General features: G+C 37.5%; 1 protein-coding gene across 10 annotated transcripts in view; it reads right to left on the minus strand.

The window, feature by feature from the left end:
- The window catches only part of LOC127945114 (eyes absent homolog 4), a 29,942-nt gene extending 21,867 nt beyond the window's left edge, over nt 1–8,075 (minus strand). For 7 of the 10 annotated variants that reach the window (XM_052541691.1, XM_052541692.1, XM_052541690.1 and 4 more), the window contains exons 1-2: nt 7,711–8,074; nt 1,895–1,966 (exon numbers count right to left, since the gene is read on the minus strand). In XM_052541691.1, coding sequence (XP_052397651.1) covers nt 1,895–1,927 — 33 coding nt within the window. In that variant the 5' untranslated portion in view covers nt 1,928–1,966; nt 7,711–8,074. Of the gene's footprint in view, nt 1–1,894; nt 1,967–7,710 lie in introns of all 10 variants that reach the window. The other 3 variants (XM_052541688.1, XM_052541689.1, XM_052541685.1) reach the window with 2 other exon arrangements.
- Nucleotides 8,076–16,765: the final 8,690 nt, after the last annotated feature.

Raw genomic sequence — 16,765 nt, forward strand, 5'->3', positions numbered from 1 at the left:
AAATTAATACGTTTTAAATATGGTCATTTTTCTTACAAAAACTCATCGATTCGCTACAGGAGGCCTTTGTTCACCACCCGGACCCATGTGAGACACGTTTTTTTTTAATGGAAGGGGGATTTTTATTTCACGTCTTTTGGACTGATGCATGGCAGCACCCACTGATCGCCATGAAACAGCTCGAAAGATCAAAGACAATTTTTTATATAACTCCGACTGGATTCGTCTGAAAGAAAAAAAGTCATATACACCTAGGATGACTTGTGAGAAGGGTGAGAAATTTATGGGCTAATTTTCATTTTTGGTTGAACTCACTTTAAGGCTGCTAACTGATTTACAGTGCAAAAGACAAGCAACAGGTGTAAATAACCAATAACCATCAGGATGATAACAAGTTTACAGGAAAAAATCTATAACAAGCCTTTTTTACGTCAGGGAGACACCAAACTTTGTTTTGCTATAAAGCAAGTCCTACTTCTTTTCACAGTACAGAAGATTCATAAATATTACTGCATCAGTTCAGCAGCCTTCAACAGACTCACGACCTGTACTCTCCATTATTTGTGGTCATTTGCTGATTAGACTTAAATTGGGGGGTGTAAATATGTGAACGTGAAGTGGTGCTCTCTGTTCTCCTCTCCCTGCCTCGTCCCCTCTTCCTCCCTCTCTGTAGGTGTGTGTGTGAGTGTGTGTAACCTGAGTCCTCTCTCTCTGTCTGTGGTCTCTGCTCTGGGGCTCTGGGGCACAGACTGCACCAGAGGAAAAGGCTGTAGCTACACCCCCTTTTCATTTTACTCCTCTGCTATTTTCTTCCAGAACCAAAAGCATTGATCCCTTGAGCCACAAAATACCCCCCTCCACCCACACCTCAATCTCCCTCTTCCTCTCCTTCCATTACCCCAAACACCCCCAGATCGGTATCTGGATTATGGACGCCTGTCTGTCTTTTACAGAGCGCTCATGTACGCATATGAAAAGCACAAACAAGAGATATTGTAACACATATTCAAGCCTGTTTTCCACAAAAGAAAATGATCAGAGTGTCTCCCAAGAACACAAATGCACTGAAACGTGTGTTTTACTGTCAGTGTGCATGCGTATGTGACACTGCTCAGTCTCGTAGTGGCCATATGGCTACTGTGCTCGACACTTCAGCTCACATCTGTTGTGTATTAAAGACCTAACACTGCTCAGTACACACCTGGGTGGGCTTTCCACACACACACTCATTCATGCACACAAACATGCTCACACTTCAAACCGCACGATCAAACTTTACAATTATCACATAGTATAGACCAGCATTTCCCACACATTTTTGCCTTAGATACAGGGATACAGCAACACTAAACCAGACATGTGTTCCTCAACTGATACTTTACTGGAAATCATTCAGCATTATCATTCATTTTACTTTTTTGTGGGGCAACATTGAAGAAATTTTCTCAAGAAACAAATTCAATGCCAGTACTTGAATACCTAACATCTGTATTGAAACAAAAGAAACATACAAACATCCTAAAGATATGTATATACACACATACAACAACTGCCCCTGTCAGTTTGTAAAAGGGACACGTCATGTTTAAAGTTTGGTGTAAAAACAGAGTAAAAACAGTAATATTGTGAAATATTTTTACAGTTAAGGAAACTGTTTCAGTCTTCAGTGTCACATATTTCAGAAAGCATTCAAAAATGAGGAATTATATCCAATCAAGTAATTTACAATATAAAATAATCAGTAAAATCAAATAAATGATACTATGAAGTTAGTTCTATTTCTTGAATTTGATTGACCAAGGAACATTCAAAGAGTTCTTGATACAGTAAATATTATGATAAAGCCATAATGTTGTAAAACACATCTGAAAAGTGTGAGTTGTATGTCACTTACACTCTGTTCATTCAGCCCCTGTGTTTTCTCCATCAGATGAACTTCCAGTCACCTTGACTACAGTCCAGACACCTGCAAATAAAGGATGCTTTAAAATCGCCATAAACACAATACAACACTAGGCATCCCCCTCTCTCTCTCTCTTTATGCCTGTGGGTATATGTTTGTAGGAGGGGAAGGAAGAAGTCTGGTAACTTCACCGTATCATAGCCAGCTAGGCTGAAGTAAATATAATTTACAGAAGTAAACATTAAACAATGGATTGAGAGAAATGTAATCAATGTAACACACACACAAATGCACTCAGTACCAGTGTTGGGTATAGTTACTTTGGAAAGTAGTTAGTTAGGTTACAACGTTACCATCAATTAAAAGTAATCAGTTATGATACAGCGTTACCTATTCATAAAAGTAACGCGTTAGAGTACTCATGCGTTACCAAAAATTAAAAGCCGTTTGCAGCGGCTCACACATGACAGACACAGCCCCCGGCCCCTTTAAATACACCTAGAAGTCGTGACTCCCGACAATGAATAACGTCAGTCATCCGACTAAATTAACACTGCAGGATAACAATAACAGGAAAGACAGTCAGCAATAGGCTATTCCACATGGCGTTTTATTTATTTATTATCACAGAACATATTATTAATCAAAATTCGCACCTACCCAGCCCGGTTAGCCTAGGCTACTGTATATTATGAGCACCACAAGATAACTCCTGATTTTTCTTTAACTTTAAATAATGCAGTTATCAAAGTACAAGTATGCTTACTTGTAAACACAACCTTAAACAGGCTTGCAGATTTAAATCCATTTAGAAATGATGAACAACCAGCCAGCAAACGATCTAACAGAAATTAACAGCTGCCTGTCAAACAAAAATGATAACAAACCGAATTAAATCCTTCACTGCCACACAGGCAAATGACAAATAGCCGAACTAATTATTATTAAAGTGTCACTCACAGAGTGTGCATTTTACCGTTATGTTCTTTTCTTTTTCGTTGACAAATTGAAAATAATGTGCGTACTTCCATAAACCAAACGCTGTCCTCTCTGCCATCTAGACGGGAGTTCGAAAAAAAAAAAAAAAAAAACAACACACCCACACACACACAGGGTCAGGCGCAGGGCACAGACGTATCACAGCCATTGACTTCACGATCACAGAGCTTCGGCTCCGCTGATACATCCGCAGGTGGCACAGTAGACCTAGGACTACTGTCTGACAAAAAGCAGGCTGCAGTCGGGATTTTCCTTTCCTTAAAATAACGGATTACTTTTTTAAAAAAATAACGAAGTTACTGATTACTTCCGGCACGAAACTAACGCGTTAAGTTACACATTTCCGGAAAAAAGTAATTAGAGTACTCTAACGCGTTACTTTGTAACGCGTTACCCACAACACTGCTCAGTACACACAAAAATCCAAGCTGTCACGGTGGTCACGGTGATGCTAGCATGGCAGTAGTCACTAAAAACACCTTACCATGATTTTGAGTCCCCCAGTGAAGCCCCTTCCATCCCATCCCACCCTCCTCTTTCTCTCTTCTCATCCTTCCCCTGTCATCTAAAAGCTTGATACTTCTGTAAACTACTTTGAAACCTCCTGAGGACTCAGTAATGAAAAGCATTTTTATTCAAAAACTCCTTGAAAGCTCCGGGATAAGGAGAATGGGTTAATTTTCTGTCCTGTTTGTGATCTGCTGTATTTTTAACATTAAACTTGTGTTTGGGTGTGAGAGAACAGGTTTAGCCAACCTATTGGAAATTCAATTTGTTTACATATATCCAGAACAACAGTCAAAAAAATAACAAAAAATGAAAAAATGTTGTTTGGAAAAGAGCAGCTCCTAATTTTATTTTAAGTTTTGGGGAACAAAGTGGACCACGAGTATGCAATGAATTTTCATTTTAAAGTAAATGAATTGAAAAAAGGAGCAACTCAACAATTTTAATATTTCTGTCAAATCAATTTAGACAAACACCTGTTTCTATCTTCAGTGAAACAATTTTTGACTTTGCTCAAAAAATTGAAGGGTGCGGTTTGAATGGTCATAATGCTTCTGTTTGGGAATATGTTTTAGTTTATGGTAGCCTATATTGATTACAAGGACCTGTACTAAGAACAATGCATGTAAATGGGAAGTCTCCACAAGCACATGCTCTTGCTTGGGTGTGTGTGTCTGTGTGTGTGTAAGTAGAAGGGAGAGAAAGAGAGTTGAAGGGCACAGTTTGAAGAGCAGATCATTTGAATTTTTCATTTGCTTGGTGAAGCTGTGTTCTGAAATTCTAGCCTTTAATGCTCAGGCGGGGAATGAGCTGAGCAGCATTGATTTTTACTGTTATCACTCAGTGCCCTCTGAGCCTACTGTCCTCACACACTCTCTCTTTCTCACACACACACACACACAATGAACAGACGGACAGCAGAAGACACATTAGGCTACACTAACCATGTAATGGGTAGGAGCTGAAATTGATGTCCCTTCTGTCAACACACGCGTTTTCAAATCAAAAGCCACTGATATGCAACAACTGTCCCTGACCCAAAAATTTGATTAAGTCACAGAAGGAAAACAATATATAAGGAAACATTCTGGGGATTGTAAATTAGAGAAGATCACTACGTCTCAAAAAAAGCATAGCGCGCTTTAACGTTATTGTAAAGCAAGCGCGCGCGATTCGACACAGCCGCGGCACGAGCGCAACGCACATGAAAGCCGAATGCGCCAAAGCTTTCATTTTCCTCCCTTTAAATCATCAGCGCTCACTCCCTTGTCAAAACACGCCGTCTATTAATAAATAAACAAGCTGGACCGGTAACAAAGATTTTGCCTAAGGGAATATTTTTTTATTAATGTATGACGTGTAGATTTGTTATATTTCATTATTACAACCGATTTCACTATTTAATTTATATAGACAGGCCTTAACCTCTTGAGACCCTGTGGCCTCATATGAGGACATTATATTTTTGTGAATTTCTCTGAGTCTGTTCATGCCACAGTTTTAGATCTGGATGTCCTGTACAGAGCACATTCAGGGCTTTTCAGAGATACCAAATGATTGGATGTTTCACATGACCACTCCCTCTCCTTGGTCATCAAAATGTCTGAAATTAATTTAGTGACACTCTTATAGAAATATGATAATATTTCTATAATATATTGTAGTTATCATTTAAATCTGTCTAATTTTTAAATTCTGTGTCATAAATCAACATCTCAGAAATATGTTATGGGGTTTCAAATCAAAATATGACTTTCTGTTACTAAACAGGACATTGATTTCATACATGTCCTCAGATGAGGACACCGGGACTAAACGCATGCTTATGACGCATTTTTGGAGACATAACAAATGAATAGAGAAAGAAATTATATTTCAATATTCTATGAAATATTATATATTATTATGAAAATCTTGACAATTATTACTCACATTATTACACTTCTTTTTTCATTACATGTTGCCCCAAAAACACATTTATATGCAAATTAGATTTAGTTTATAGATACATTGTATATAATTAGAAAACCCATTAATGGTAATTTTACACACATTTTGCAGAAAGAAAAATGTTATACTGAATTATTCTGTTATACCATAGTTGAGAATCATCTTTATACAAAGTTTGGTAAAAAAAAAAAAAAAATCTTGAACATTAAAAATTTATTGGTGATTTAAAAAAATCTATTGTTTTTGCCTATGCATTTTCATTCATGTCTTTTCATTTTTTTTTTAGAAATTGAGTCCCGATGTCCTCTGCCGAGGACATAACATAACTTTATAAATGAAATGCATGAATGCAGAGCACAAGGCTGCACTGGGAAATCCTGTGTGCGATGCATGACATGCAATGTGCATCTGTGCTTGCAAAGTGAATGAAACTGCTTTGCAGCATTTCACATCATGATAGACCCACTGTCCTCACATGAGGACATCTTTTTTCTGGGAAAACTACTTCCTGTACAAAAACAAATTTTAGGTATTATACTTATTAGGTCCTACATATCCCAAATAGCAAGAAAAATTATAAAATGCACAACAGGCAATCTCTCGGGTTTCAGGAGGTTAATGTTTAATATCATAGACTAAAAGTTTTCTCCTCCACTATGTGAGAAATTTTTAACTTCCAAAAGGTTCCAGTTTTAATTCTTCTGAAACCATCCAGTCTGTGTGTAATTCCAAAGAAGCACAGCTCAACTCAAGAACTGAAACATGTTATTGATACTTCAGATGCCACAAGAAACCATTTAAGAACCTTATTTTTCAACAGTGTACTTCACTGGCAAACGTATTCACTGTTACTTCTTTTACTGTTTACTAGCTTTAATAAAGAGTTGTTGTTGTCGTAAACCGCTGTGAAATATAAAATGGCATCCAAGTGCAAAGATCTTAAAAACACATTTTTAACCATTCAGGGTTTGATGTTACATCCAAATCACCATGGGTGGTTATTTGACCCTTACCCAATATGGCTGGCGAAAGCAGTAATCCACCAAGACACATTTACAGATGTGCAACTATTAAAATAATTCTTGTTTTAAACTTAGAAACACTTTTTTGGCGATTTAATAATTAATCTAATAAAAAAGAAACGTGTATGTGATCAAAACAAATGCTATTATTAGATTTCATCAAGAGACTCTACAAAACACTACAAAAAAGGTAGTAGGTAAAATGATGCCCCATCTTTTAAATCCTAAACTGTACCTTGTAAATCCGTCAATCAAAGTGTCCTGTAATTTTTTTAAATAGATGTAAAACAGTCTCGAGTTTTTCCCCATAGTCTGAGGCCTGGATATTGCCAAATAGGAGGTCACTGGTGTTTCTTATGTAATTGTTGGCCAGTAGCCTACACTCCATCTTATTAACAGCCACCAGAGCGACCTGTTTGTTTTGAATTATTTCGTGTTAAATGTGTAATCTAATCCGGGCTCCTTCTCCGGTATCGGCTCGAGCTGCTATCGACAGCGCGAGAAAGCTACCAATGGCCAACGCGCAGTGAATCGGGTTCAGTGTCGGGATGATATTCCCAGCTTCCTCCTATCAAATACAAACACAAACTCCACGTGCATTCAAAAATGAACGAGGTACGCGCGATTCAACGGACACGGTAATCACCTGACGAACTCAGAACCACTGCTCAATAGGCTTTCAATGAAAAATAACATAAAATAAAAAACAGTAAATAAACAAATCACTCTACTGTTAAAAAAACACTTGAATATTTGTGAATATAATCATGCATTAAGTAAGAGCAAATAAGAAAAAATAAAACCAAAAATTATGCGTTTATGTTGTCGAAATAACTCCATTTGAATCTAAATCCTTGTAATCGAGTGCCCTAAAATTTTTTCCATCCAAATAATACTCGAGTTTTCAAAAAAATTAAATCTATTTTCTTGGGGTAAATAAAGTTTAAAAAAATACAATGAAAAGTGGTCACTTTTGAACCACTTGTACCATTTAATAATTTCCAGGCAGCAGTTAGACTTTTTTTTGTGCTGATATTTTAATGTGATAACTGGTAAAAAAAAAAAAAAAAAAAAAAAAAAAAAGAAGATGAAAAATATTTTACTTCCATGGGTAAGTAAATAGGTATTCTGATTATATAACTTGCAATTCAGTTCTCCGTTTATGAGCTCCAATTTTCTCAGACGTTTCAATCATGTGAATCTATCAGGAGTGAGCAGGTGCTCCAACAAACTGCTCTCACACGTTGTAATTGTCACCTAAATATTCCGCAAAACTTTAAAAGTTTTCTAAAGCAACATATGTTATGGCTATTCAAAATGGGTACTTACTCTTAAGAGTTGTGCGTTGCTACAATTTCCAAACTCTCCAGAAGGTCCGTTCGCATTCACTCTGTTGACATGCTCAACCAAAAATATTCAAGTGGTCGAGCTGCGTGAAGCGCGAGGAACAGCTCGCGCCAGTCAGTGCACGCGCTGTCAGTGAAGCTCGCGGGAAAGTCCTCCCTAAGTTCATGAGAGCTGCACTGGCCGGACTGGAGCAAAACGATAGAACCGACAGATCGCCACTATAACCCAAACTCCGAGGAGCGCTGTCTTGCACTAGCCGTGTTTTCCGCTTTAATTTACTCTCCTAAAGTTAACGTGAGCACACGCGCACTCCGTGGTCTACTTCATTATTAAAGTTCTCTTGCAGCGGCGAAGCGAGAGCGATCATTGATGCGCATGCGCGCAGCTGCCATGTGGGGTGCTGCTGCTGGCTCTCACCCAAGCCAGTAATGGGGCACAACACAAGGGCCAGGATGAGGCTCTTATTAATAGTTTCGTCCGAGTGATCAGCACAGATTTATTTACCACCACACAACAACAACCAAGTCAAACCCTTGTCCTGGGATCAGATTCACTCTCATAGTGGGCTTCCACTTCCGCAAGAAAAAATATCTCCTCTAATTAACATTTATCAACACTTAGAGCAGCCAAACCACTAAAATAGCTTCATTTTTTTGGTCTAATATTTAAAACATGTTCTAACATGAGGTCGGAAAAAGTAATGCTGAAATACAGCCAGCAGTGAGAAAGACACAGGAAAACGTCACAAGTTGCATGGAAGTTTTTGATGCTTGTATGGTTGCAGATCACATGAGAGATGGTACGGGCAAAGCCATCATAATTTTTAAACAATGAAAAAACTGGCAAAGTAGCTTATGTATTGCAGGGGCTCACATTTCCCTATTTTGAGAACCACAAATGCCCAACCTGAGCCACAAACTGGCCTGGGAAAAATCATTTAAATAATGGCCAGGTATCTCTGCAAATGTTGTGCAGAAAAAATTGGCAAAAAAAAATAATGAGTGTATCTAAGTATTGGTTTAAGAGCTATACACATCAGACAGAGAGTGAACAGACTGTGGGTGAGTAAAAGCTTTTTTAGATTTGACCTCTAAAACCTGTATTTTGCAAAGAAATGCAATGAGTGAGGAAGGAATACTAAAAGCGAGCAACAAAAAGCAAAGCTCCACTATAAAGTAATTCACTGCTTGAATGTGCTCAGTGATTACTGCTATATTAGCCAGACTCCTCCTCGAGCACTGAAAAATGATGCTCCTGAGGGCCAAGTTGGGCCGCGTTTGACTGACACACTGTTACAGAAAGAAAACAAGAATTTCATGCTGTTGAGTGGAATGTAACTAGCAGGGGGCTGCTGTTGATCTGCAGGCTTAACTCCACAGGCTGCATGAGAATTTGGCTCCATAAACATCAGGAAAGAAACAACATTTAAAACACGAGGGAGATGAGCACACACCTCTCCTCATGTCATTTTGTACTTTGTATTTAAGTTCAATTTATTGGAATAACATTTCAATGTTCAACGGAACTGGGTTATCAAAGGCTACTAATTAAAAGAAAGAAATCAAATCGGTAAAAAGGTCTTTAAGCAAGTGCAGGCAGGCCTTACTTTTTTGGGTGGGGGTGGGGGGGCTAGCATGCGCTTAGCGGGGTCTTATTTATAGACTTGTGCAAAACTTTTGGCTGCACACTGCACTGTGCTGACGCGGTAGAACCAGAAGATGCCTGTCAAACAAAGAATAAAAATACACCAAGAGGGGCGCGAATGGGGTTGCATCTGGCTCGCTGGCGTGAAGACGCACAGTTTACGCCCCCTCCCCCACAGCACACATAGGCCCATGTTGCCCAGATATTGTGCAACAAGTGGATGAAAAACGAGTGCTGCTCAAAATCTTCATCTGTGGTCTCAGATATGTATTTATATAGCGATAAGTGTCCATTTAAGAAATAGTGCACTCAAAAATGAAATTTTGTCATTATTTACTCACCCGCATGTCGTGCAAACTCTTATGGCTTTGTCGTTTGTGGATCGAAAAAGATAATGTTTTGAACAACGTTTCAGCTGTTCTTCAAAGGAAATGAATCCATACTACTCAATTGGTATATATCAAAAAGCCTGTTCACATCAAAGATGATAAACAACTTTCTTAACATCCCCCCCCCCCCCCCCCCAAGTCATTAACAATAAAAACATTGATAGCCAATCAGGACAGTGGAGAACAAAATAACTTTTTTCAATCAACGTTTTTTGTGTTCCACAGAAGAATCTCTGTGGTGCCTGATTAACTTCTATAACTGTATAATTAAATATAAAAATATGACTATCATCTCTAAATACTAAAAGGAGTCTGAGTCTCATTTGTATTGTCTGTTATTCGAGTGTAACCGATGTACTGTGGCTTGACCGTGAAGTATAACATGCAGTAGCTCTCTGCAGTTTTAAAAGTGATTCATGCATCACTGGCAGACTGTAATGAAAAGACATTATTTAATAGATTTCATTAATAGTTAAAGTGCTGTAACCATACTCTTGATATCTGTAGAGAAGGGAGGCATGGGAGGACTGTGGTCACTGAGCCCCAGAGACAGGCTCTTTAAGCAGGTTAATGAACTCGGCCTGGCCGTGTGGGCTCTGATGGTTCCTGCAGCTGCCTTAACACCTCATAAATACTGCTAATACATGAAGAAAGAAGCCCAGAAAATATGCTCACGATCCGAAGCACTTACAGAGTGAATTCAGTGAGTCAGAAACAATCAACAGAGGCAGAGAACGAAGAGGAGAGTGTGACAGAAATACTTCTGACATGTTTGTTTGTTTAGAATTGTCGCTGATGTAGACGTCTTGCTAGGTTCCATATAGCATGTAAGGCAGATACTGAAGTTGCCTCTGGAAATGATGTCATTTCCTCCTACAGTAGAATGCTTCCATTTGACTCATTTATTATAAGTGGCAGTTTGAAAACAAGCCGACATGTCTATGTACATGTGGGAGAGTGTGTATTTATGTGTTTGTGTACACACTGACTTCTGTTTTTTGCACTAAGACTGGTTACTCTGGGTCCAATCATAAATATTTGGAACTAACAGAGTAGAGTTTTATTTGCCAGGCTTTAAATCCCATTGAGGCAATACATCTTTTATTAATAAGGTACTACAGGCAGATAAAACAAATAACGCATAGGCAAACTAATTTAGGTCACACATTAGTTTGGGTAACAATTCTTGTATATAACTAACTATTAACTATGACTTTTGCTTCAATAAACTCATAATTTACTGCTTATTAAAAGTTAGTAAGGTAGTTGTTAAGTAGCTATGTGGAAAGTTTAAGGGATTTAAAGTATGGTTATGCAGAATATTTAATCAAATTTCTTAACATCAACTAAAATGGCAAAGGTCAAATCACTTAAAGACTTCTACCATCCTGCCTAAACTAACAGTAATGTAAAAAATAAAGTCTGTGCCAGCGATTAAACACATTTTTATGTGAGGCATGTCTATGTGCCGTCTGGAGGTCACAGCCGTGTTGCATGATCTACAGTTGCACATGAATTTAGAGGGTACATCATATCCGAATAGCTAGACAGAGAGAGAGAGACAGGGGAAGGAGAGTGACAGAGAGGAATTGTGTCTGTGTGTCTGTGTCTGTGTGTGTGTGTGTGTGTCCTGTCCAGCACCATTGTTATTTCATTAGGGTGTAGGATTACTTCCATTAACTCAGCATGTCGGCAGGACCTAAAGAACCTCTCTCTCTCTCTCTCTCTCTCTCTCATGGACACATGGACTTCCCATTAAAGTATCACAAGGCAAGCGCTAAATGATGCAGCAGGGCTACAGGCAAAAACAGAACAAAAACCACAAAAAAATATATAAATAAATAAATAAATAGGGAGCCAATGGCTTCTAAAATAAAACAATAACAAGCCAACTGATTTTAGTAAAGAAGTTTTCATTCTGAAGTTGGTTTTTCAGAATATGGTTCCAACATGACAATCACCTTACAGTCTTATTCCTAAACAAAGGTTCCCCACAGGTCAAAAGGTTCGTAATAATATATATATATTTTCGTTTATATTTTCTGAAGACATATATTATGCTCACCAAGGCTACATTTATTTGATCAAAATACAAAAAGACAATTTTGTGAAATATTATTACAATTTAAAATACACTTTCTTATTTTAATTACTGCTTCTGCTGCATTTTTTGATCAAATAAATGCAGCCTCAGTGATCATAAGATAATTCTTTCAACAACATTTAAAAATGTATAATTATTTAAAACCTTTGACTGGTTGTATACTGCTTGTTGTTTGAAAAAAGGATGTCACAGCTTGCATTGTGTTCGTTGCGGCATATATTTAACACTGGCATGCACTTGATATCTGACGAAACCACACACACAAATATTGCCAAACTGACTAGATTTTAGTCTAGATCTTAAATCTAGTGGTCTATTGGTTTTTCCTTTTTTATGTCACTTTTGCGACCATTTTAGTTAGTGTGGAACCAGTGTGGTCTTTTCAAAAGGAAATTTTCTTGGTTTTTAGTCAAATTGTGACTCACTGAGTAGTCAATAAAGTACTGTACCACAAAGTGAATTAGTAACATACCTCCATGGCTTAGCAGCACTCCAGATCATTACTTCATGCCAGACTGGATCCTGACTGGTCATATGCGATTGGAAGAAACCCTCTACCACTGGAATTACACTGTCAATTTATATGTCTCTTGAAAGGTAGCTGAAAGGTTATATACCAGAGAATGATGTCTTCGTAATGCATTAGTATGTTTGTGTAGGTGAACAAGAAATGATCTGACATGACCAACATCTGTATAGTGCCATTTTATCGAATATGAATGCTTTCCACTTGATTAGTCTGGTGAACTAAACAAAACCACATCTTTGGCTGCCAACAGAATCCCACGAGTTTGTGTCTGACTACTGAGCTATTCTCTGGTGACTGAAGTCAGCATGTGCGTGTCCTCAGAGTATATACAAATTAGTGGGCTACCACAATTTAAAGTTTACGAGCAGTCATGGCGAAGAGCTAAAAAACTAAAAGTGAATTAGATGGTTTGTTAACCAATGAGTCATGATCAGACAGTGAACCCATCTTACCCATAGCTCCCAAAATGACGTGGGTACAGTGGAATGCATGCAACTCCCAGCATGCTTTGAGACTACGGACCTGGCTTCGATGTCCTGGCAATAATGGCCATCTCCAAGGATAATATGTGAGTTGCTGGTCTCAAACTCTGGCTCTTTCTGGAATCCCTGATCCTCTTCTGTCCAAGATCTACAAGTAAAAATGTGCACAAAGTTTTCTAATGAGCGCATGAGGGGAAATAAACATTAAGGGTTATATTAATAGAGAGATGATCAGAAAATAACTGCATGAAAGAGTGAGAAAACAGAGCAGTTCACTTTTCTATTTTCCGTTAGAGGCACATTCCTTCAACATGCCTTAATAATCCAACTCATTAGCCTTTCGAGCTTTAATTATAAACTTCCAGCGTGAATATCAACAGAAATGTTTTCATTTTGATTCTAGGTGTAGTATATCTTCACTGCTAATGACCTCATGTTTGAAAGGTCCCCAATTACTCTCAACTTCAGAGTTCAGTGCTGGCAGTGACAGAGAGCAGGTCTGCCCGACTGGCTCAGAAAAAAAACACATTTCACACCAATGACCTGCACCTGCAAATATGACCATAAAAAATAGTTAAATGTCACTGTGAAAGTAAATTGACAATTACAGGCCTGGTGAGTCTTGAGACACCAAACTGAGAAGAAGCCAGAGCCCTCAATTAATCAGTCTGACTGAAATGTACAAGGACTCTGATTGCACAAATTTCGTAATCAGCTTTATATCATGATCAGCTTTTGTATGCCTTACTGGCTTTTTTGCTGTACAAAGATGGAAACTGTGAATCATGATTATATATAACATTAAGTATAAACAGCATTAAATAGTCCTCTGATTAATCAACACAGCAAAACAATTTTTATTTGATCAAAACTTTAAAAAGACTTCTCCAGATGTTTTGTTAACTCTTGACAAGGGGTTAATACAAACTCACCTTTTTTTTTTTTTACACATTTTTTACAAGGCAGTCATACTTGTCCAAAATGAAAGTAACTTGGTTCTTCTTCAGAATTACCCTGACAGCCTAGAGGGACATTGTGCAAGTAAAAAAGGGGTTGGCGTTTGTCACTTTATTTATTCTGAGAGGCAGTACAGAGATTATTGATAATTATAGGATGACAGTCAAATTGGGATTTACTCCCGATCCTAGAACTTGGATCTGACTTTGGCAAGATCTTTAAGGCACTTTAAAATGTATCAGATTATGCACATTTATTGAGCATGTATTGAAAATGCCTCTCAAATATCACTTTCTAATTATACCTCCTCAACTCGGGCCAGTTTAATACAGTCACTGTAATGCCCTCAAAATAATGTTATAGGATCCTAATGTCCTAAATCTGGGATAAGAACATAAGCTCCTTTTATATATTTTGGGTGGTTTTACTATGCATGAACATACATCATTACACACATCATATCTGCATCTGTTGTGCAGGAATCATGGCAAGGACCACTGATGTGCACAAAGCTGTATTGTTGGACACATTGTAATTAGGATCACTGTTTATCTGTCTTTGAAGATTGGTTCTGTTAGTCAGTATCCTTTATTAAACAGAGATCTGTAACTCTCTTTGACGGACCAAATGTTTAACTAGTCACCGTCTACCAACCAACCCTGCTGGGCTCTGACACCTGAATTAATTTCCTATGTTTCTGATGTGTGGGTGTGTAAGACAAAAGAGAAAGATTTATGATGACATTAAGATTTCAACAAAGGGAAGGTTTTTCCGGGAGGGTTGGAATCTGCTAATTTACCATTTTAAATACAAAAACCCATACTGCCCTCTGCCTGACTAGCACACGTATATCTAAACACACATACATACACAAAACCAGCATCGGCGACAGCATTGACACACAAACCAGAGAGGAAGTTACTCTGTCAGCACTTTTGTGGTACATGTACTGATTTAATTGATAACCTTAACAACAAACTAGTGATGTCTGATTTTTTCTTTCAAAACAGATCTTTTTTTTTTATGATTTAGTTCAAGTTTTATGTCACTGTACTGTAAGGAAACTTTCGGATAAATAACTTTAGATGGAAACTAATAAAAAATGGTCATACAAGCAGTATTTTACTCAAATGTATTTTACCACCAAAAAAAGCCATGTTATGCAGCATGACCCATGCCAAAAATGCACCATGAAACCATATTTTCCTTTAAAATACCATAGTTTATACAGTTATTGTTATTCATAAAAATGGGTTAACTTTGTCATCAAAAAAAAGAAATAAAATGACGAAGACTTATAAAACTTTTGAAAGCTTTTGTAAGAGATACTGACTATTGTTCTTTTGGTTTTACAGTAAAAGTAAGAACTTTAGTAACTTTTGTTTTGTATGTTGGTGGAAACTATGGCTTCCATGGACATTGGAAGACTCCAGAGAACAGAATGAGTGTTGATGCAATAAATTAGTGATTTTGTTAACCAGTTGAGATCACAGAAACAAATTGAACAAACCAATTCATATTAGAATACATTTGACTTCTGCTAAAACAAATGTATTCTCAATCATTGCCAAACGCCTGTAATAACTTTACAACATTGTGGTAGATGAGGGAGTGCAAATTCTGTTTGAAAACCATCATTATTTTTGTGATTTAGTTTGGTCCCTTTATGTTCATATGGTAAAAAAAACAGATTCCTTAAAAATGATTACTTGAGAACCGTGTACAAATAGTTTTACTATTAGCCCATCAGTTACTTAACATCAGACAAACAATATGAAAATGTCCACTATTCAAGCCAATTAAGCTTTAATTTTTTTTTTAAATATTTACATTTGGAAAAAATCCAATTGTTCTCCAAAGGCCACTGTGATGGTCAAGTGTGCTAATAATTAGAGAGTTGGCTATTTTAACCCCAGTGAGGCAGTCGTTGCACAGGCTCATATTTCAAATAATGCCCTCACTTCTTTAACTGGGCTGCATCTGAACAAGTGTGACCTGAACCTGGCTGACAAGGACCAATCCATATCCTTGATTCAGGGGGTCAAAGCTTATGTTATCAAGGGAGTGCTAATGATTTTTTCATTAGCTAATAGAAGCTCCGGTTTCTTTTATGCTTTAAGAGTGAGAGAGAAAGTAAAAAAACTGAGTAAATTTTATTTTTATTACATTTTATGAATATTATTGTCATGCAGTAAGTGAAATGTATAAGACTTAAAGGGTCATTTCACCCAAACATGAACTTTTATTACCCTTCATGCCCTTAAAAACCTGCATGATGTCCTTTCTTATCTGGAACACAAAAAGAAGATATTTTGAAAAACACAAAATATCCCAGAGACCACAGAGGACAGAACTACACAAGGGTGAGTAGATGATAACAGAATTATTTTTTTTTGTGTGAATTATCCCTTTAATAATTCAGATTTTTATTTTCAGAACAAATTCCTCTTAGATTACAGTATAAATAAGAGACAGCAACAATCCTTAAGCCACATATATCTCATAAATATTCACACTGCATGTTTTAATCTGAAGCTATAATGTTAATGTGCATCTTTTTATTATGTGCTTCTAACAGCTCAGAATGTGCCAAAAGAAATGTTACACCTGACGCACTGTGTCTTCAAACACGCCTCAAAAGCATGGGCTCCCAGGCACAAACAATGTACTCTCACACACAAATCATGCAGTCATTCATACAGCAGTTCAAAATGATTAACTTGTTTTACCTCTTTTTGCCCTCTTGGAATTACCTCTCTCTCTTTCTCTCTCTCTCTCTCGGTCTCTGTTAATGCATTCTTTTATGTCATCTCGAGTTTCCTGGATTCTGCCATCGCCGTGGTAACCCCTCCCTCCTCTGGTCCCTCAGGTCCAGCCGGATGGGATGCTTTTGTGTAGCTGCCACATTTTTGGGGTAAAATGATCCCGTCCC

The sequence above is a fragment of the Carassius gibelio genome, chromosome A23 (genome assembly GCF_023724105.1).
Source record: "Carassius gibelio isolate Cgi1373 ecotype wild population from Czech Republic chromosome A23, carGib1.2-hapl.c, whole genome shotgun sequence".
Lineage (NCBI taxonomy): Eukaryota > Metazoa > Chordata > Actinopteri > Cypriniformes > Cyprinidae > Carassius > Carassius gibelio.